A 23557-nucleotide genomic window follows, 5' to 3' on the forward strand; every position below is an offset into this window, starting at 1 on the left:
CGAGCCCTGCATCGGGCTCTCTGCTCGGCAGGGGGCCTGCTTCCTCCTCTCTGCCTGTGTCTCTGCCAACTTGAGATCTCTGTCTGTCAAATAAATAAATAAAATCTTAAAAAAAAAAAGTTGTACATACATTGTGACATTTTCTTTATTATCTTTCCATTGGTAGAGATATCTTATCTTTGTTCAGGTTTTATATTTGGAAGAAAAAATAAATTATCATGTTCTTATGAATCTTAGACTGAAAATAACTTATGAAGGAAAAGGGGTGTATTTTAATTCCAATTTACAAGTGTACTTTGTAGCATCATTGAGTACTATAGATATTTGATATCTCTATTTAAAAATGCTGATGGTTTAAATTCTCCTTTTTCTTATAAACTGAAACCTATATGAGAATAGTTTCTGATAAAATATTAATTAAATTCTTCTTTTTGTGCCCTTCAGGAAATAGCACACTCTCAGGTAAAACAGGAGGCTGTCTTGCTGCATGAAAAACTTTATGAATTGGAGTCCCATCGAGACCAAATGATTGCTGAAGACAAAAACATGGGATCTCCAATGGAAGAAAGAGAGAGATTACTTAAGCAGGTAGAAAAAACAAAAATACTTATTTTACTATATCAAGGTGTGGTAAATGTATTGATTTCTTTCATTTAAGGCATATGAATTGAACAGAATGCCAGTAAGTTGATTGTCTTAAAAAAAGAGTAAAAAGTGAGTTTTATCTAAATTGAGATAAACTATTTGACCAAGAAAAGCTGGGTGAAAGTCATTTCTCATATAAACTGTTTCTTGATTTAAGTCCTAATTTTATATGGTCATTATGTACATTTTGGCCATTTTTTCATCTTTTGGATCCACTAAGGAAATTGAAAGCCCTTTTTTTGGTTAGTAAACAATTACATGATCTTACTGAAGTTCTGTTCCGTTATTTGTTTGGGGCTTCATATTTAGAAAATGAAGTGCTCCAAGGCTAATGAATTTTTGTGGTTATTATTATCAGCGTCTTCATGAAGCGATTGAAATTAAAATGTCCTGTTAAATCACAGTATGTCACCAAGTTGTGTTACATGTTTTCAGTAGCTTTATTACCACCCAAGCCTAGTTTTAATTTAGCACCAAGTTATAATTACCGTGTTTTTTAGAATGAGACACCCTAACTATAGGGCCCTTAGGAGAAATGCAAATATATTTGGGAACAGCACCTATCGGAAATGTACAGATGAGCCTCTTTTGTGGTCTTAGGTTGAACCCAAATGGTTTGAAAGAACCTTAGGATCAACTTGGGAGCTATTTAAGTATCAGAATCATTCCAGGAAGGTATTAAAATCTAAAATCTCTGAAGTTCCTTGGAAAGAGATCATTGGAGGCAGGGGACAGAGAATGTGATCTTGGGATAGGATTGTCAAATGAAATGCAGAATAGCTATTTACATTTTAATTTCAGAAAGCAGTGAATAATGTTTTGAATAAGAGTGTGTGTGTGTGTGTGTGTGTGTGTATGCATGGTATATTAGGATGTTGATATATACATGCCCTAAAAGTTATTTCTTGTTTACCTGAAATTCAGTTGTAATGGGTATTGCTAAATCTGGCAACCTCTGCTTTGTGTGTGGGGATTGAGAGGATGAGGGGAGACAGTCTCAGAAATCCTGAAAATCCTGGATATTTATGTAAACTGTTCCTGGCCTGAAGACATGTTAACCTCATGGTGCCATGTGGAGGGTATAGCTGTATCAGTCATCACCCTTCCTTTGAGGATGAAGGAAGAATCTATGAATAGTTCCTTAATGATGTGTTTTTAACTTGAAAGGTTGAATTTTAAAAAATAGGTTTCAAGAAAAAGACTACATTTGGCATTTTAGTACAGCATACCTTCAAAGGAAATTATGTTTAAGGTATTCTAACAATGAGTAGTTCTTTAAGTACTATTTTCTTTTTATGCCTTTTTAGGTTAAAGAAGATAATCAGGAAATAGCCAGCATGGAGCGACAGTAAGTACATTTATAATAGGATATTTTCCATCTATTTCACATCTTTTAAATTACATTCTAAACCTGCAGTAGGTACATATTGTTACAGTTATTTTTTCCTATAGTTCATACTGGTACTGTTGATGCAGCTTTAAATCTTATTTACAGCTTTAAATGTTTATTTTAATGTTTAGTTAAGAGCCACAGTGTAGTGTAATTATTATTATTATTTTTGAGAGAGAGAGCATAAGGTGAGTATGGGGAAGGGCAGAGGGAAAGAGAGAATCTTAAGCAGACTGCACATCCAGTGCTGAGCCCGATGTGGAGTTTGATCTCACGACCCTGAAATCATGACCTGAACTTAAATCAAGAGCTAGAAGCTTAACCAACTGAGCTAACCAGGTGCCCCTAGTCTTAAAAAATAGCTTTATTAAGATATACATACCATACAATTCATGTATTTAAAGTATACAATTCAGAGGTTTTTAATGTATTCAGAAATGTGCAGCCATTACCCACTGAGCCACCCAGGCACCCAATAAATAAAATCTTTAAAAAAGAAATACATGGAAACAAATCGAGAGAGAAGTGTATAACAATACAGGCCTTTCTTAAGAAGCAAGAAAAGTCTCAAATAGACAACCAAACCTTACACCTACAGGAGCTGAAAAAAGAATAGCAAATAAAGCCTAAAGCCAGCAGGAGAAAAGAAACAATAAAGACTACAGCAGAAATTAATGATATAGAAATAAAAGAAAAACAGTAGAGGAGCACCTGGGTGGCTCAGTGGGGTAAGCCTCTGCCTTTGGCTCAGGTCATGATCTCAGGGTCCTGGGATCGAGCCCCGCATCGGGCTCTCTGCTCAGCAAGGAGCCTGCTTCCCTCTCTTTCTCTCTCTCTGCCTGCCTCTCTGCCTACTTGTGATCTCTCTCTCTGTCAAATATATAAATAAAATCTTAAAAAAAAACCCAAAACAGTAGAACAGGTCAACAAAACTGGGCATGGGTTCTTTGAAAGAATCTATAAGATCTATAAACCCCTACTAGCCAGACTTATCAAAATGAAAAGAGAAAGGACCAAATAAATAAAATCATAAATGAGAGAGGAGAGATCACAATGAACACCAAAGAAATACAAGCAATTAAAAGAGCACATGAGGAACAATTATATACCAACAAATTATGCAATCTGGAAGAAACGGATGCATTCCTAGAAACATATAAACTATGAAAACTGAAACAGGAAGAAACAGAAAACCTGAACAGACCCATCATTTAACAAACTGGAGCAGTTATAAAAAATTCTCCCAACCAACAAGAGTCCAGGGCTGGATGGCCTCCCAGAGGAATTCTACCAAACATTTTAAGAAGAATTAATACCTATTTTTCTGAAGCTTTTTCAAAAAATAGAAATGGAAGGAAAACTTCCAAATTCATTCTATGAGGCTAGACTTACCTTGATCCCCAAACCAGTCAAAGACCCCACCAGAAAGGAGAATTACAGACCAATATCCTTGATGAACATGGATTTAAAAACTCGCATCAGGATGCTAACTAATAGGATCCAAGAGTACATTAAAGGGATTATTCACTACAACCAAGTAGGATTTATTCCTGGAATGCAAGGGTGGTTCAACATCCTCAAATCAATAAAAGATTAATAAAAGAAAGACATTAATAAAAGAAAGAATAACCATACGATGCTTTATTTGCTATTCTTTTATTTAGACTTTATTTGCTTTTATTTTTAAGCTCCTTTTGGTGTAAGGTTAGGTTGTGTATTTGAAGAATTTTCTTGCTTCTTAAAGGCCTGTATTGCTATATAGTTCTCTCTCTTCATTTGTTTCCATGTATTTCTTTTTTAAAGATTTTATTTATTGGGCACCTGGGTGGCTCAGTGGGTTAAGCCTCTGCCTTTGGCTCGGGTCATGATCTCAGGGCCCTGGGATTGAGCCCTGCAACAGGCTCTCTGCTCAGCGGGGAACCTGCTTCCCCCCTACTCTCAGCCTGCCCCTCTGCCTAAATGTGATCTCTCTCTCCCTCTGTCAAATAAATAAATAAAGATCTTAAAAAAAGAAAGATTTTGTTTATTTCCATGGAGGAAGAGAGAATGGGCACAAGCAGGGAGAGAGGCAGAGAAAGAAGAAGCAGGCTCCCCGCTAAGCAGGGAGCCCATCACAGGGCTCAATCCAAGGACCCTGAGATCATGACCTAAGCCAAAGGCTGATGCTTAACCAACGTAGCCACCAAGGCACCTCTATTTCCATGTATTTTAAAAATTCTTTAATTTCCCAGTTACTAGGATGCTCTTTAACCTCCATTTGTTTGTTTTCTTTCCAAATTTTCTCTTGTGATTGAGTTCACGTTTTAAAGCATTGTAGTCTGAAAACATGCATGGTATAATCTCAGTCTTTGGTACCAGTTGAGGCCTGATTTGTGACCCAGTATGTGATCTGTTCTGGAGAATGTCCCATGAGCTCTCAAGAAGAATGTGTATTCTGTTGCTTTAGGATGAAATGTTCTGAATATATTTATGAAGTCCATCTGTTCCATTGTGTCATTCAAAGCCCTTGTTTCCTTGTTTTCCTTGTTGATCTTCTGCTTAGATGATCTGTCCATTGCAGTGAGTGGGGTGTCCCTTACTATCATAGCGGTATTATCAATGTTTTTCTTTAATTTTGTTATTTACTGGTGTATATAATTGTCTGTTCCCAACTTAGGGGCATAGATATTTATAATTGTTAGATCTTGTTGTTGGATAGACCCTTTTATTATGATATAACATCCTTCCTCATCTCTTATTACAGTCTTTGGTTTAAAATCTAGTTTGTCTGTTATAAGAATTGCCACCTTAGCTTTCTTAGCTAATGTCCCAGTAGCATGATACATAGTTTTCCACCCCTCACTTTACATTTGGAGGGTTTTTTGGGTCTAAAATGAATCTCTTGAGACCACATATCCATGAGTCTTATTTTTTTTAAAATCCAATGCGATACCCTTTGTCATTTTATTGGAGTTTAGTCCATTTACTTTCAGAGTAATTATTGTAAGATATGAATTAATGCCATTGTATTAACTGTAGAGTCACTGTTTCTGTATTGTTTTTGTTCCTTTCTGGTCCTTATTCCTTTTTGGCTCTCTCTTCGCTCAGAGGATCCCCTTTAATATTTCTTGCAGAGCTGGTTTAGTGTCCACAAATTCCTTTAGTTTTTGTTTGCCCTGGAAACTCTTTATCTTTCCTTCTATTCTGAATGACAGCCTTGCTGGATAAAGTATTCTTGGCTGCATATTTTTCCCATTTAGCACATTGAGTATATCATGCCATTCCTTTCTGGTCTGCCAGGTCTCTGTAAACAGATATGCTTTCATTCTTATCTTTCTACCATTTTAGGTTAAGGACCTCTTATCCTGAGCTGCTTTCAGGATTTTCTCTTTCTCTTTCTCTTTCTTTCTTTCTTTCTTTTTTTTTTTTTAAGATTTTATTTATTTATTTGACAGAGATCACAAGTAGGCAGAGAGGCAGGCACAGAGTGGGAGGGAAGCAGGTTGCCCCCTGAGCAGAGAGCCTGTTGCAGGGCTCAATCCCAGGACTCTGGGATCATGACCTGAGCCGAAGGCAGAGGCTTTAACCCACTGGGCCATCCAGGTGCCCCTTCTCTTTATCTTTGAAATTTGAAGGTTTCACTATTATATGTCAGGGTGTTCACCCGTTTTTATTGATTTTGAGGGGGTTCTCTGTGCATCCTGGATTTAAAGGCCTGTTTCCTTCCCTAGATTAGGGAAGTACTCACCTATAATTTGTCCAATAAGCTTTCTTGCCCCTCTCTCTGTCTCTTCGTCTTCTGGGACTCTTATTATTCAGACACTAGTTTGCTTTATAGTATCACAGATTTCTTGAAATCTCCTTTGGTGATCCAGTAGTTTTTCTCTTTTTCTCACCGTCCTTATTTTCCATCATTTTGTCTTCTATATGACTGACTCTCTCTTCTGGCTCATTTATCCTAGCTGTTAGAGCCTCCATTTGTTACTGCAGCTCATTAATAGCATTTTTGTTTTTGGTCTGATTAGATTTTATTTCTTCTGTTTCTACAGTAAGGGATTCTCCAGTGTTTTCTGTGCTTTTTTTTTTTTTTCAAGCCCAGCTAACATCTTTATAATCATTATTTTGAATTCTAGTTTCAATATCTGTTCTTTCTTTTGGGGTGAGTTTCTCTGTCTCATTATGTCCAGAAAAGAATAGAAAAGAATGTGAGAGAAGACAAAAATAACAACACCAGAAAAAGAGCAAACAAAACTAACCATAGGAAAGCAGAAACAAAACAAAATAAGAAAAAAAATAAAACAAGAAGTAAAACAGAACAAAACAACAAACTAGATCCTGGGTGTGTTTGTTCTGTTTGTTAAAAGAAACTAGATCCCAAAATAGGAAAGAAAAAAAATTATGCATATAGAAAAATAAAATACAATGAAAGGAAACAACAACAAGAAATTAAATTTTAAAAAAAGAATTAAAAAAAGAAATGAAAAAATAAGAAAATCGCTGGAAAAAATAAAACTGAAAAACTAAAGAATAATAATAAAAAAAGGAACCACAAATGCTATATACTATTTTCTCCAAGAGCTGAAGTTTTGCAACTTATCTGTGATTAGTAAACTTTGTGCTAGCCAGTTATTCTTCTGGGGTAGGGGCCTGTGAGCTGATTCTCAGGTGTCCTTGCCCTGTTGGAATTGCACCCCCATTGCCAGGGGGTAGGGCTCAGTGTAAGCGGCTTCAGATTGCCTGTGTGGTGCTGTTTTGCTCCCTGAAGTCTTTCAGCATCAAAGGAGGGGGATGAAAATGGTGGGGCCCCATTTTCTAGCCCTGGGGCTGAAGTTTGTGCCCCTGACTCTTCAGTGAGCCCCCAAAGGAAAGCAGTCAGTCACTCTTGTCTTTGTCTCCATTTGAATAGTGTGTTCACCCAGTCTGTGACTGAGGTGTTTTTTTTTTTTTAAGATTTTATTTATTTTTTTGACAGACAGAGATCACAAGTAGGCAGAGAGGCAGGCAGTGAGAGAAGAGAGAGGAGGAAGCAGGCTCCTTGCCGAGCAGAGAGCCCAATATGGGGCTTAATCCCAGAACCCTGGGATCATAACCTGAGCTGAAGGCAGAGGCTTTAACCCACTGAGCCACCCAGGCGCCACTGTGACTGAGTTTTTAATCTCAGGCATGCAACCCAGTTTTGAGTCTCTGGACTTTTTGGATTCCTGTGGTATAGATTTATACTGTTTGTCCTGGGATGGGGAGGGGGGATCTTCCTGCACTTCTGGCTTTTGCTGGGTCCCTATCCAGAGAGCAATTGTGTGATTCCGTAGTGATTCTCAGTTTATGGCAACACCGAGCAGAAAGCTGGCACCTAGATTCACTGTTTTCAGTCAGCTTCCCCACTCTGATGCCTAGGAACTCTGCTGCACTCAGGCACCCCTATTCTTTTTGTGAACCCAGGGTTCCTGAGACCTTGCTTTCCCACCTGGAGTTCTGCCCTGCTTCATCACTAAGCACCTTTAAGCTAGGGACTTCCCCCAACACAGCAGACTTCTAGAAGTTCCAATTTTGCACTCCTTTGCTCTAATACTTTGTAGTAGCCTCCTTAAGAAAGCTCCCTCCTTAAAAAAAGCTCCCTCCCCTTGCTCTATCCAATATATCGCCCAGGATTCATGTCTCCTTATCTCCTACCTCCCCAAAAGTGGTCACTTTTCTGTTGATAGAATTGCAGCATTTCTTTTCTCAGATCTTCAGTTGATTTCATAGGTGTTCAGACTGATTGATAACCGTCTAGCTGAATTCTGGGGACCAGATGAACTTAGGGTCCCCTACTCCTCCCTGATTTATTTTTTATTTTAGGGAGAGAGGGAGAGAGAGAGAGAGAAGGCAAGTGCATGCATGAGTGGGGGAAGAGGGAGAGAAAGAATTTCAAGCAGTCTCTGTGCTGAGCAGGGAGTCAATGTGGGGCTCAATCTGGTGACGTTAACTGACTGACCCATCCAGGTGTCCCTCCTTTGCCCCATTTTTAATTAGGTTGTTTATCTTTTTATTATTGTGAGAAATCCTTATATGTTCCAGAGACAAGTCTCATATAATGTATTTGTTTTAGGGGTACAGGTCTGTGAATCATCAGTTTTATATAACTCACAACACTCACAATAGCACATACCCTTCCCAGTGTCCATAACCCAGTCAGCCTATCTTTCCTCTGCCGCTCCAGCAGCCTTGTTTCTTTCCTGAGCTTAAGAATTTAAGAGACAAGTCTCTTATCAGATAAATGATTTGCAAACTTTCTTTTCCATTCTCTGGGTTCTTCTTATTTTCTTAAGTCATGTCTTTTGAAGCACAGAAATTTTAAAATTTTGATAATGTCTAGTTTATTTTTTCTTTTGTTGCTTATGGTTTTGGTGACCTAAGAAACCATTTCCTAATCCAAAATCAGGAAGATATATGCCTGTGATTTATTCTTAGAATTTTGTAGTTTTGCCCTAATGTTTAGAGCTATGATCCATTTTAAGTAAACTTTTGTATCTGATGTGAGGTAGGAGTTCAGTTTTATTTTTTTCTTTTTGCTTATCCAGTTGTCTCAGCAACATTTGTTGAAATATTCTTTCAACAAATACTATTTAATATTCTTTCCCTGCTTAATTATTTTGACACCTTTGTCAAAAATCAGTTGTATATAGATACAGGGTCTCATTTCTTATTTTGTTGCTGTATATATTTTCCTTTATTTCAGTACAGCAGTATGTTAATTACTGTAGCTTTGTAAGAAGTACAAATGCTGTTTGTTAAAATTTTAACCTATATAATCTTCAATCAATGGTAAATTTTCTCTTATTTCTAATTTTTGAGACTAATTTGCCATTTTAGTTCAGTTTGTACAAACCAACAGAAAAGAAGGTTGTTAAAGATTTTTCACTTTAATACCACAAAGTAAGCTCAAAAGAATGTTGGGGAAAGGTTTGCTTTTGAAATCAGGCAACCTAACATGCTCAGAACATACTTACACTCTAAATATGAATCCTAAAGAAAGATCTTTCTAGATCTTTCTCTCTAAATTTACATATTGTCTTCAGAATAGGGCATATTATATACAGATACTATTTTTGCAACTTAGAAAAGATTTCCTAATATCATCATTAAATGTTTCTGTTGAATTTCTAAATTATCTGTCATAAATTTATTAAATAATATTTTCAATAGGTTAACAGAAATAAAAGAAAAAATAAATCAGTTCAATGAAGAAATTAGACAACTGGACATGGATTTAGAGGAACACCAAGGTAATTTTTCTGGAATTTTTATAATGTATAATAACAGATATAGCAATATTGACTTAGTATTAACTCGGGTCTCAGGGACTATTTCCCTGGGATTTATTATTTAATTCTTAATGAGTTCCCTAACATAACTACTAAAATGATTAACTATACTATAATAGTAAATATTATAATTACTGTTAAATTATTTAAGCAGACTAAAAACTTAAAATAACTTAAAATGGTTATATGGTGACAAGAATTTATTTTGTTTTTGCAAATCATTTTGTTAAAAAATGAACTAAAACATTTGAAAGTTATTACAGATTTCTAATTTATACCTCCTTAATATGTCAGCTATCAATCAGTTGGGATAAGAATTGAGATGGGAGAGAGAATCATGTCATAAATAGAAAGAATTAATTCTTAAGGGGGTCTTAGTAATGAGGTAGCAAGCACTGATAATTCTGTTCCTTTTCCAACTTTCCCCAGCTGTGGGATTGAAGAGCCAAAGGGACTTGAACACTTGTGGGAGCCTGGGGTCTGAACTAAGTGGAAATGCTTTTGGTGGCTGTTTGGGAGTTACAGTGTGTATGTGTGGTTGGGGGGGCAGAGATTGGGTGTTGTAGTTTTCTTACCAGCTTCTTTGTAATAAGGATGAGAAAGGTGGGTTCTTCGTGACACTCTAATCCCAGATTAACTGCAAACTGGTATTTATGTGCTCGTGGATTAGCAAGAATTGACTATATATTCTTATGAGTTACATATGATAATTGTAAATAGTATACATTTTTGTATATATCTATTATGGCTAAAGAAACACTCATAGCAGGGAAAAGGGGTGTTCAATTCCTAAATAAATTTTTAACTTCAGTTTTAAATGTAGTATATTAGTTTTATTTACATTTTTCTTGATGTATGAATAATAGCATTAGCTACTATTGATTAATTACGTACCTCTACTGGGTACTATGTGATCTTTGCAAGAACTTTTTGAAGTCTTATAAGCCCTTTCATATTTGTTGAAGCTCAGAAAAGTTACTCAAATTCCCACAACTGGTAGGATTGTCTTGATTTTAGATACTTTATGGGAAACTTTCTAAACAATTTTCCTCTTTCTCAATTTAAATTTTTAAACAACATTCAATTTGTGTTTCCAGTAAAGTAACTTGGTTTAAGCACAATGATTTATTATTAATTGCAAGTTCTAAGATAAGTAGAATGTTTTGAATTTTAGCTTCTGTTTTCTTTTTTGATTTCTAACCTTCTTTGTCCTTTTTGATTAATGTGGAAAAAAATCTAGAATATAATAGTACATATTAAATATAGATAGATAGATAGATCTCAACACATGCCTTTTTTTATTCTTCTGCTATAATGTGAACATCCTGAATTATGGATATAAAAGTACAGGGGGTTTTGTTAAAAGGTTATGTATTAGTTCAGGACTTCATTATTTCTTACCTACTACTATTACTGACCTATTACAGTAGATGTGAACATCCTGAATTATGGATATAAAAGCACAGGGGGGTTTGTTAGAAGGTTATGTATTAGTTCAGGACTTCATTATTTCTTACCTATTACTATTACTGACTTATTACAGTACAGTAGATTTCCAACTGGTTGTCCCACCTCCAATCTGTCCCCTCTCAGATTCATCTACCACTCTGTTGCTAGAGTAACTTAATGTAAAATTGATTCTGTGTCATTCTCCTGCTTAACAGTGGCTCCCAATGACCTATGAGATAAAGTTTAAGAATCTTTGCATGGCATTATAGTCCCTCTGCAGTCTGACCTGTATGTTGTCCATCTCCTCTCCTACTCCTCATCATCTTTATCCTTACAGTCTAATAATAATCGTCTTGTGGTACTCCATACCTCACCCCCTTTTTGGTAAATCAAACTGTGTCATGCTCAATCCTTTGCTCCTACTATTTATTCCTTTGTCTTGAATGTTCTATCCCCTGTTATTTACTTTGTAACTTCTCACCTTTTAAAATCTACTTCAGGGGCGCCTAGGTGGCTCAGTGGATTAAGCCGCTACCTTCGGCTCAGGTCATGATCTCAGTGTCCTGGGATCGAGCCCCGCATTGGGCTCTCTGCTCAGCAGGGAGCCTGCTTCCCCCTCTGTCTCTGCCTACTTCTCTGCCTACTTGTGATCTCTCTCTCTGTCAAATTAAATAAAATCTTTTTAAAAAAAATAAAATCTACTTCAGGTATCCTTTAATCCACCATTAATAACCCTAACTTCCCTCCCTGACCTATTCTGGGCTGAGCTAAGTGAGTGAATTACTCCATTATCAGAGCACACTGCGTATATCACTATATTGACTACATGATATTATCAGTACCTACTTGGATGTTTGTCTACCTCTGAGGCTATACATCCTCAAAGGATCTGGACTGTGTCTTATTCATTCTGATAACCTCTTTCATCAACACAGAGTCTAAGAAAATAAACACTCAATAAATGTTTGTGGAATGAATGAAACAGTGCTATATTTCAGCAGGGAAAGATTTGTAGAATGAACAAAAGATGAAAGTTGGACTCTATCACTTCTTTCTGCCCTCTAGTTCTTAGGATGTACATATGCACTCTTCTCCAGAGATAGCTGTATTGGTTAGCAAAGGTTTTGTTATTTTCTGGAGGTTTTACCTTGGATTAATAATTTCCGGTGAAGTGCTGGGTTCTCACCTACATCTGCGTTCTCAGCATTTCCTCAACACAAGACTATAGATCATCCAATCCTTAAGATATGGAGGATAATCAAGTTATTTTGAGTTTCCAATTCATACTTCTTCCTGCCTCAGGCTTTATCCCTTCTGGCCTATTTTACTAATTTTGTAGATGGCTATCTTAGCTTCTGCTATTTATGGTACCTTTGTATGATCCACCTAAGACTACCTTTTGCCTTGTAGTGGTTCTGGTTAAGATAACTTATAAACTATGAATGATTTATATATGTCTCACTTTGTTAGTAGTTGCTTCATCTTTCAGTATTGTGTAATTCATTTTAAATTCAGAGGCATACTCTGGGGCTACATACAGTTTTATTCTCTGCTAGGTATTAATGGTGGCTGTGTAGTCCAGTATCTTCCTTAAGTGTATTATATGTATTCATTTTGGCAAGTCTCTAAAGTTATAATTTGCCAAAAGTTTCATTGAGTAACTATTTCTTAAAGTTAAACTAAGTAAATTCAATGAACACTTATTTGACTGTTCCATGAAAATCTTCATTGTGCAGATGCTAAGTAATCCTCATAATACACCTGAACTTTTGACCAATTCTAGATAGGCTTCTTAGATCTAAAATCTTTACTTTGTCTTTAAGTGACTGAAAAGAGTAATAATTTCCTTGCAAAAATTTCAATATAATAAAATAGCATTACTCCTTTCAAACTGCTGAAGGATTTAATTTTATCATCTTAAATATTTGCTAGGCTTCACCCAGATAGTGGTTTTGCCTTCTTGATGGATGAAGTAATTTTTTATATGAGTTCTAAAAAGATTAAGATTGAAATACATATACTGTTCTGTAAATAATTATTATTTATGTGAACTAGAAGCAATGAGAAGTAGTTCTATTGAAATGGCTAGAATATGAGTATACTAAATGTATACTAAAATGGCCAGAATATGAGTATAAACTACATCATTGCTAAAGCAGAGCATTATTGGCTGGGGCTGTACTATTTTTCAGAAAAGGCAGAACCCATCCAGAGTTCTCTTTTCTCATCTAAATGCCAGCCATTAAATATTTTCTTAATTGTTGCCTTTTATTTATTTATTTTAAGATTTTATTTATTTATTTGACAGACAGAGATCACAAGCAGGAGAGAGATGCAGGCAGAGAGAGAGAGGAGGAAGCAAGCTCCCCGCTGAAGCAGAGAGCTCAATGTGGGGCTCGATCCCAGGACCGCGGGACCATGACCTGAGCCGAAAGCAGAGGCTTAACCCACTGAGCCAGCCACCCAGGCGCCCCAGTTGTTGCCTTTTAAAATATGCTTCTTCTTAAAGCCAGCAGAAGGGGGAAAGTATAAAGATTAGAGCAGAAATAAATAATACAGAAACAAAAAAACCAGGAGGCACCTGGGTGGCTCAGTCAGTTAAGCATCTGCCTTCAGTTCAGGTCATGATCCCAGGGTCCTGGGATCAAGCCCTACATTGGGCTCACTGCCTAGTGGGGAGTCTTCTTCTCCCTCCCATTCTCCCTCTGTGCTCTCTCTCTCTCAAATAAATAAATAAAAATTTTTTAAAAAGTAGAAACAAAAAAAAACAGTAGAACAGATCAATGAAACCAGGAGCTGGTTCTTTGAAGGAATTAATCAAATTGAAAACCCCCTAGTCGAGGAGGAGTCAAGATGGCGGAGAAGTAGCAAGCTGAGACTGCTTCAGCTAGCCGGAGATCAGCTAGATAGCTTATCTAAAGATTGCAAACACCTGAAAATCCATCGGCAGATCGAAGAGAAGAAGAACAGCAATTCTGGAAACAGAAAAACAACCACTTTCTGAAAGGTAGGACCGGCGGAGAAGTGAATCCAAAGCGACGGGAAGATAGACCCCGGGGGGAGGGGCCGGCTCCCGGCAAGCGGCGGAGCAACCGCGCACAAAATCAGGACTTTTAAAAGTCTGTTCCGCTGAGGGACATCGCTCCAGAGGCTAAACCGGGGCGAAGCCCACGCGGGGTCAGCGTGGCCTCAGGTCCCGCAGGGTCACAGAAGGATCGGGGGTGTCTGAGTGTCGCAGAGCTTGCGGGTATTGGAACGGGAAAGCCGGCTACAGAGACAGAGCTGACAGCAAGCTCGCAGCTCCGTGTTACCTTGAACCGGTCGCAGGCTCGGTGAGCTCGGAGCGCGCGGCCGGAGGTCAGGCAGACGGGAGTAACTGGGCGCTGTTCTCTGAGGGCGCACTGAGGAGTGGGGCCCTGGGCTCTCGGCTCCTCCGGGCCGGAGACCAGGAGGCCGCCATTTGTATTCCCGTCCTCTGGAACTCTACGGAAAGCGCTCAGGGAACAAAAGCTCCTGAAAGCAAACCCGAGCGGATTACTCACCCCGGCCCCGGGTAAGGGCGGTGTAATTCCGCCTGGGGCAAAGACACTTGAGAATCACTACAACAGGCCCCTCCCCCAGAAGATCAACAAGAAATCCAGCCAAGACCAAGTTCACCTACCAAGGAGTGCGGTTTCAATACCAAGGAGAGCAGCAGAATTCCAGAGGAGGAGAAAGCCAAGCACGGAACTCATGGCTTTTTTCCTGTGATTTTTTTTAGTCTTGCAGTTAATTTAATTTTTTCTTTTTCATTTTTTTTTTTCTCGCCTTTGGGTAAAATTTTTTTTAACTGTTACCTTTTTCTTTTTTAACGATTTTTTACTAGTTTATCTAATATATATATATATTTTTTACATTTTTCTTAGGTGTTTTCTTTTTTTAAAAATTCTTTTTTTTTCTTTTTTTTTTCTTTTTCTTTTCTTTTTGTTTTTTTTTCTTTCTTCCTTTTTGAACCTCTTTTTATCCCCTTTCTCCCCACTCACGATTTTGGATCTCTTCTAATTTGGTTAAAGCATATTTTCCTGGGGTTGTTGCCACCCTTTTAGTATTTTACTTACCCCTTCATTTACTCTTATCTGGACAAAATGACAAGACGTAAAAATTCAACACAAAAAAAAGAACAAGAGGCAGTACCGAAGGCTAGGGACCTAATCAATACAGACATCGGTAATATGTCAGATCTAGAGTTCAGAATGACAATTCTCAAGGTTCTAGCCGGGCTCGAAAAAGGCATGGAAGATATTAGAGAAACCCTCTCGAGAGATATAAAAGCCCTTTCTGGAGAAATAAAAGAACTAAAATCTAACCAAGGTGAAATCAAAAAAGCTATTAATGAGGTGCAATCAAAAATGGAGGCTCTCACTGCTAGGATAAATGAGGCAGAAGAAGAAAGAATTAGTGATATAGAAGACCAAATGACAGAGAATAAAGAAGCTGAGCAAAAGAGGGACAAACAGCTACTGGACCACGAGGGGAGAATTCGAGAGATAAGTGACACCATAAGACGAAACAACATTAGAATAATTGGGATTCCAGAAGAAGAAGAAAGTGAAAGGAGAGGGGAGCAGAAGGTATACTGGAGAGAATTATTGGGGAGAATTTCCCCAATATGGCAAAGGGAACGAGCATCAAAATTCAGGAGGTTCAGAGAATGCCCCTCAAAATCAATAAGAATAGGCCCACACCCCGTCACCTAATAGTAAAATTTACAAGTCTCAATGACAAAGAGAAAATCCTGAAAGCAGCCCGGGAAAAGAAGTCTGTAACATACAATGGTAAAAATATTAGATTGGCAGCTGACTTATCCACAGAGACCTGGCAGGCCAGAAAGAGCTGGCATGATATTTTCAGAGCACTAAACGAGAAAAAACATGCAGCCAAGAATACTATATCCAGCTAGGCTATCATTGAAAATAGAAGGAGAGATTAAAAGCTTCCAGGACAAACAACAACTGAAAGAATTTGCAAATACCAAACCAGCTCTACAGGAAATATTGAAAGGGGTCCTCTAAGCAAAGAGAGAGCCTACAAGTGGTAGATCAGAAAGGAACAGAGACCATATACAGTAACAGTCACCTTACAGGCAATACAATGGCACTAAATTCATATCTCTCAATAGTTACCCTGAATGTGAATGGGCTAAATGCCCCTATCAAAAGACACAGGGTATCAGAATGGATAAAAAAAACAAAACCCATCTATATGTTGCCTCCAAGAAACACATTTTAAGCCCGAAGACACCTCCAGATTTAAAGTGAGGGGGGGTGGAAAAGAATTTACCATGCTAATGGACATCAGAAGAAAGCAGGAGTGGCAATCCTTATATCAGATCAATTAGATTTTAAGCCAAAGACTATAATAAGAGATGAGGAAGGACACTATATCATACTCAAAGGGTCTGTCCAACAAGAAGATTTAACAATTTTAAATATCTATGCCCCCAATGTGGGAGCAGCCAACTATATAAACCAATTAATAACAAAATCAAAGAAACACATCAACAATAATACAATAATAGTAGGGGACTTTAACACTCCCCTCACTGAAATGGACAGGTCATCCAAGCAAAAGATCAGCAAGGAAATAAAGGCCTTAAATGACACACTGGACCAGATGGACATCACAGATATATTCAGAATATTTCATTCTGAATATTTCATTCAAAGCAACAGAATACACATTCTTCTCTAGTGCACATGGAACATTCTCCAGAATAGATCACATCCTCGGTCCTAAATCAGGACTCAACCGGTATCAAAAGATTGGGATCATTCCCTGCATATTTTCAGACCACAATGCTCTAAAGCTAGAACTCAACCACAAAAGGAAGTTTGGAAAGAACCCAAATACATGGAGACTAAACAGCATCCTTCTAAAGAATGAATGGGTCAACCGGGAAATTAAAGAAGAATTGAAAAAAATCATGGAAACAAATGATAATGAAAATACAATGGTTCAAAATCTGTGGGACACAACAAAGGCAGTCCTGAGAGGAAAATATATAGCGGTACAAGCCTTTCTCAAGAAACAAGAAAGGTCTCAGGTACACAACCTAACCCTACACCTAAAGGAGCTGGAGAAAGAACAAGAAAGAAACCCTAAGCCCAGCAGGAGAAGAGAAATCATAAAGATCAGAGCAGAAATCAATGAAATAGAAAACCAAAAAAAACAATAGAACAAATCAACGAAACTAGGAGCTGGTTCTTTGAAAGAATTAATAAAATTGATAAACCCCTGGCCCGACTTATCAAAAAGAAAAGAGAAAGGACCCAAATAAATAAAATCATGAATGAAAGAGGAGAGATCACAACTAACACCAAAGAAATACAAACTATTATAAGAACATACTATGAGCAACTCTACGGCAATAAATTTGATAATCTGGAAGAAATGGATGCATTCCTAGAAACATATAAACTACCACAACTGAACCAGGAAGAAATAGAAAGCCTGAACAGACCCATAACCAGTAAGGAGATTGAAACAGTCATTAAAAATCTCCAAACAAACAAAAGCCCAGGGCCAGACGGCTTCCCGGGGGAATTCTACCAAACATTTAAAGAAGAACTAATTCCTATTCTCCTGAAACTGTTCCAAAAAATAGAAATGGAAGGAAAACTTCCAAACTCATTTTATGAGGCCAGCATCACCTTGATCCCAAAACCAGACAAGGATCCCACCAAAAAAGAGAGCTATAGACCGATATCCTTGATGAACACAGATGCGAAAATACTCAACAAAATACTAGCCAATAGGATTCAACAGTACATTAAAAAGATTATTCACCACGACCAAGTGGGATTTATTCCAGGGCTGCAAGGTTGGTTCAACATCCGCAAATCAGTCAATGTGATACAACACATCAATAAAAGAAAGAACAAGAACCATATGATACTCTCAATAGATGCTGAAAAAGCATTTGACAAAGTACAACATCCCTTCCTGATCAAAACTCTTCAAAGTGTAGGGATAGAGGGCACATACCTCAATATCATCAAAGCCATCTATGAAAAACCCACCGCAAATATCATTCTCAATGGAGAAAAACTGAAAGCTTTTCCGCTAAGGTCAGGAACACGGCAGGGATGTCCATTATCACCACTGCTATTCAACATCGTACTAGAGGTCCTAGCGTCAGCAATCAGACAACAAAAGGAAATTAAAGGCATCCAAATCGGCAAAGAAGAAGTCAAATTATCACTCTTCGCAGATGATATGATACTATATGTGGAAAACCCAAAAGACTCCACTCCAAAACTGCTAGAACTTATACAGGAATTCAGTAAAGTGTCAGGATATAAAATCAATGCACAGAAATCAGTTGCATTTCTCTACACCAACAGCAAGACAGAAGAAAGAGATATTAAGGAGTCAATCCCATTTACAATTGCATCCAAAACCATAAGATACCTAGGAATAAACCTAACCAAAGAGACACAGAATCTATACTCAGAAAACTATAAAGTACTCATGAAAGAAATTGAGGAAGACACAAAGAAATGGAAAAATGTTCCATGCTCCTGGATTGGAAGAATAAATATTGTGAAAATGTCTATGCTACCTAAAGCAATCTACACATTTAATGCAATTCCTATCAAAGTACCATCCATCTTTTTCAAAGAAATGGAACAAATAATTCTAAAATTTATATGGAACCAGAAAAGACCTCGAATAGCCAAAGGGATATTGAAAAAGAAAGCCAACGTTGGTGGCATCACAATTCCGGACTTCAAGCTCTATTACAAAGCTGTCATCATCAAGACAGCATGGTACTGGCACAAAAACAGACACATAGATCAATGGAACAGAATAGAGAGCCCAGAAATAGACCCTCAACTCTATGGTCAACTAATCTTCGACAAAGCAGGAAAGAATGTCCAATGGAAAAAAGACAGCCTTTTCAATAAATGGTGCTGGGAAAATTGGACAGCCACATGCAGAAAAATGAAATTGGACCATTTCCTTACACCACACACAAAAATAGACTCAAAATGGATGAAGGACCTCAATGTACGAAAGGAATCCATCAAAATCCTTGAGGAGAACACGGGCAGCAACCTCTTCCTAGGAACAACGCAAAAGGCAAGGGAAGCAAGGGAAAAAATGAACTACTGGGATTTCATCAAGATCAAAAGCTTTTGCACAACAAAGGAAACAGTTAACAAAATCAAAAGACAACTGACAGAATGGGAGAAGATATTTGCAAACGACATATCAGATAAAGGACTAGTGTCCAGAATCTATAAAGAACTTAGCAAACTCAACACCCAAAGAACAAATAATCCAATCAAGAAATGGGCAGAAGACATGAACAGACATTTCTGCAAAGAAGACATCCAGATGGCCAACAGACACATGAAAAAGTGCTCCATATCACTCGGCATCAGGGAAATACAAATCAAAACCACAATGAGATATCACCTCACACCAGTCAGAATGGCTAAAATCAACAAGTCAGGAAATGACAGATGCTGGCGAGGATGCGGAGAAAGGGGAACCCTCCTACACTGTTGGTGGGAATGCAAGCTGGTGCAGCCACTCTGGAAAACAGCATGGAGGTTCCTCAAAATGTTGAAAATAGAACTGCCCTATGACCCAGCAATTGCACTATTGGGTATTTACCCTAAAGATACAAATGTGTCCAAAGGGACACATGCACCCGAATGTTTATAGCAGCAATGTCCACAATAGCCAAACTATGGAAAGAACCTAGATGTCCATCAACAGATGAATGGATCAAGAAGATGTGGTATATATACACAATGGAATACTATGCAGCCATCAAAAGAAATGAAATCTTGCCATTTGCAACAACATGGATGGAACTAGAGCGTATCATGCTTAGCGAAATAAGTCAAGCAGAGAAAGACAACTATCACATGATCTCCCTGATATGAGGAAGTGGTGATGCAACATGGAGGCTTAAGTGGGTAGAAGAAGAATAAATGAAACAAGATGGGATTGGGAGGGAGACAAACCATAAGTGACTCTTAATCTCACAAAACAAACTGAGGGTTGCCGGGGGGAGGGGGTTTGGGAGAAGGGGGTGGGATTATGGACATTGGGGAGGGTATGTGATTTGGTGAGTGCTGTGAAGTGTGTAAACCTGGTGATTCACAGACCTGTACCCCTGGGGATAAAAATATATGTTTATAAAAAATAAAAAATTAAAAAAAAAAAAAGAAAAAAAAAAGAAAACCCCCTAGTCACTCTTACCAAAAAGAAGAGAGAAAGAGCCCAAATAAAATCACAAATGAGAGAGGAGAAATAACCATCACCACAGAAAGGCAAACAATTGTAAGAGAACATTATGAAAAATTAGATGCTAACAATTTGGGTAATCTGGAAGAAATGGGTAAATTCCTAGAAACATATAAATTACCAAATCTGAAACAGGAAGAAATAGAAAACTTGAGGAGACCCATAACCAGCAAAGAAATTGAAGCAGTAATCAAAAATCTCCCAACAAAAGTCCAGGATCAGATGGATTCCCAGGGGAGTTCTACCTATTTTTCTCAAACTGTTCCAAAAAATAGAAATGGAATGAAAACTTTCAGACTCATTCTGAATTACCCTGATTTCAAAACAAGACAAAGACTCCATTAAAAAAGAACTATAGGCCAATATCTCTGATGAATGTGGATGCAAAAATTCTCAACAAAATACTAGCAAATCAAATCCAACAGTACATTAAAAGAATCATTCCCCATGATCAAGTGGGATTTATTCCTGGGTTGCCAGGGTGGTTCAATATTTGCAAATCAATCAACATGATACACCACATTAATGAAAGAAAAGAACCATATGATCCTCTCAATAGATGGAGAAAAAGCATTTGACAAAGTATAGCATCCATTCTTAATAAAAACTCAACAAAGTAGAGATAGAGAGAACATAATTTAACATCCTAAAAGCCATATATGAAAGACAAACAGTTAATTTCGCACTTAATGGGGGAAAACTGAGAGCTTTTCCTCTACAGTCAGGAACAAGACAGGCATGTCCACTCTCACTATTGTTATTTAACATAGTGGTAGAAGTCCTAACCTCAACAATCAGAAAATAAAAGCATCCAAATTGGCAAGGAAGGTGACATGATACTCTATACAGGAAACCCAAAAGGAGGGCCTGTCTGGCTCAGTCAGAAGGACATAGGTCTTTTGATTTGGGGGTTGTGAGTTTGAGCCCCTGTTTACTTAAAAAAATAAGATCTTAAAAAAACAACCAAGAAAATCCCAAAAGACTCCACTAAAAAAATTGCTATACCTGATAACATGAATTCAGTAAAGTAACAAGATGCGAAATCACCGTACAGAAATCTATTGCCTTTCTGTGCACCAGTAATGAAGCAGCAGAAAGGATAAACCAAGGCATTGCTCCCATTTATAATTGCACCAAAAACCATGATACCTAGGAATAAACCTAACCAAAGAGTTAGGAAATCTGTACTCTGAAAACTATAACACACATAGGAAAGAAATTGAAGATGACACAAAGAATGAAGGAACATTCCATGCTCATGGATTGGAAGAAGAAATATTGTTAAAAGTTCTATACTACCCAAAGCAATCTACACTTATAATGCAATCCCTCTCAAAATACCACCTGCGTTTTTCACAGAGTTAGAATAAACAATCCTAAAACTTGTATGGAACCAGAAAAGACCCTGAATAGCCAAAGCAGTCTTGAAAAAGAAAAGAAAAGCTGGAGGCATCACAGTTCTGGACTTCAAGTGATACTACAAAGCTGTAGTGATCAAGACAGTATGGTACTGACAGAAAGACAGATACATCAGTGGAACAAAACAGAGAACCCAGAAGTAGACCCATAACTATATGGTTCAACTAATCTTCAACAAAGCACGTAAGATTATCCAATGGGAAAAAAGACATTCTCTTTGAATGGTGTTGGGAAAACTGGACAGGAATATGCAGAAGAATGAAACTGGATTGCTTTCCTACACCCTACCCAAAAATAAATTCAAAATAGATGAAAAGACTTAAATGTGAGATAGGAAACCATCAAAATCCTAGAGGGGAACGCAGGCAGTAACCTCTTGGACACTGGCTGTAGTAACTTCTTACTAGATATGTCTCCTGAGACAAGGGAAACAAAAGCAAAAATGAGCTATTGGGATTTCACAAGATAAAAAGCTTCTGCACAGTGAAGGAAAGAATCAACAAAACTAAAAGGCAACTTTCAGAATGGGAGAAGATATTTCCAAATGACATATCTGATAAAAGGTTAGTATCCAAAGTTTGTAAAGAGCTTAATCAACTCAACAACCCTAAAAATAAGTAATCCAGTTAAGTACGGACAGAAGAAATGAATAGACATTTTTCCAAAGAAGATATAAAGCTGGCTAACAAACACATGAAAAGATTCTCAACATCACTCATCATCGGGGAAATACATATCAAACTAACATGAGATACCACCTCACACCTGTCAGAATGGCTAAAATTAACAACACAGGAAACAACAGATTGGCAAAGATGCAGAGAAAGGGGAACTCTTTTGCACCATTGATAGGAATGCAGAGTGGTACAGCTACTCTGGAAAATAGTATGGAGGTTCCTCAGAAAGTTAAAAATAGAACTACTCTATGATCCAGCAATTGCACTACTAGGTATTTACCCAGAGGATACCAAAACATTAATTCGAATGGGCACATGAATCCCAATGTTTAGAGCAGCATTATCAACAGTAGGCAAATTATGGAAAGAGCCCAAAAATGTGTCAAATGGGTGATGGGTATTAAGGAGTTGACTTGTTCAGATGAGCACTGGGTGTTGTATATAAATGATGAATCACCAAATTGTATACCTGAAACTAATATTACAATGTATGCTAACTGGAATTTAAATAAAAACTTGAAAAAAATATTGCTCTGAATGAGAAAGAGTAAGTAATGGAAAAAAACACTATTGTTGTGGGTAAAGAAAAAAAATAGTAGTCTGTATTATAACACAGGATATCCTTTAAATAAGGATCCTTTTACCTCAAGGTTTATTTGTGACATATAGCTAAGTAATTTGTTTTTGTGATTGTTGACTTAGAATTTTTTTATTCTCACCTACATATTAATACTTGAGACTTTATATAGTCTCATATTGAAGCTTCCTCAAAGTAGGTATTGTTTCTTGGTCTACTTATATCAGATCCTTTATTCATTCTTCACTATATTACATTAAATAGAAGAATGTTAGTGTTTTAAAACATGAAAAAACCTTTCATGGAGTAGGAACACAAAATAAGTGATCGGTCTTCTATGCAAAATTCTAAAACCTTTTGAAACTGACTTGGTTCTCAGCTTTACCCAGTGCTGGCTTAGGTTTAGGCTTTCTCTAGTCCGCTCAGTTAGTTGCTACTTGTCCATCTACTTACAGCTTTTGAAGTTTTATTTCTGTTATTTTCTTTTTTAATTTTCATTTTTCCTGGGAATTTTACCTTTAAAAATTTTTTTTACTATAGTTTTAATTGAGTTTGGTGAGGATTAGAACTAATTGTGCATATTCAATTTGCCATCTTTTAAGAAATTATCAATTTCATATACCTAACTTACTCAGAATTTCTAGAGTTTTAATCACCTGAATGTGCTTTATTTTATAGGTGGGGTGTGTGTGTGTGTGTGTGTGTGTGTGTGTGTGTGTGACTTTGACCATTCTCATGCTTTCATTAACTGTGCAATTAACCTTACCAGGTAGGAGGTTATCCCTTCCTGTTTTTTAAAAATCTTTTTCCTTGGGGA

At 37.3% G+C, this 23557-nt stretch overlaps 1 protein-coding gene across 3 annotated transcripts in view; it reads left to right on the forward strand.

Annotated features, from left to right (window-relative positions):
- The window catches only part of IFT74 (intraflagellar transport 74), a 91639-nt gene that overhangs the window by 38677 nt on the left and 29405 nt on the right, over nucleotides 1–23557 (forward strand). For all 3 annotated transcript variants that reach the window (XM_004761785.3, XM_004761784.3, XM_004761783.3), the window contains exons 11-13: nucleotides 445–588; nucleotides 1953–1993; nucleotides 9200–9279. In XM_004761785.3, coding sequence (XP_004761842.1) covers nucleotides 445–588; nucleotides 1953–1993; nucleotides 9200–9279 — 265 coding nt within the window. The remainder of the gene's footprint in view (nucleotides 1–444; nucleotides 589–1952; nucleotides 1994–9199; nucleotides 9280–23557) is intronic.

The sequence above is a fragment of the Mustela putorius genome, unplaced genomic scaffold (assembly GCF_011764305.1).
Source record: "Mustela putorius furo isolate JIRA1106 unplaced genomic scaffold, ASM1176430v1.1 tig00000421_pilon_pilon_pilon, whole genome shotgun sequence".
Taxonomy (NCBI): domain Eukaryota; kingdom Metazoa; phylum Chordata; class Mammalia; order Carnivora; family Mustelidae; genus Mustela; species Mustela putorius.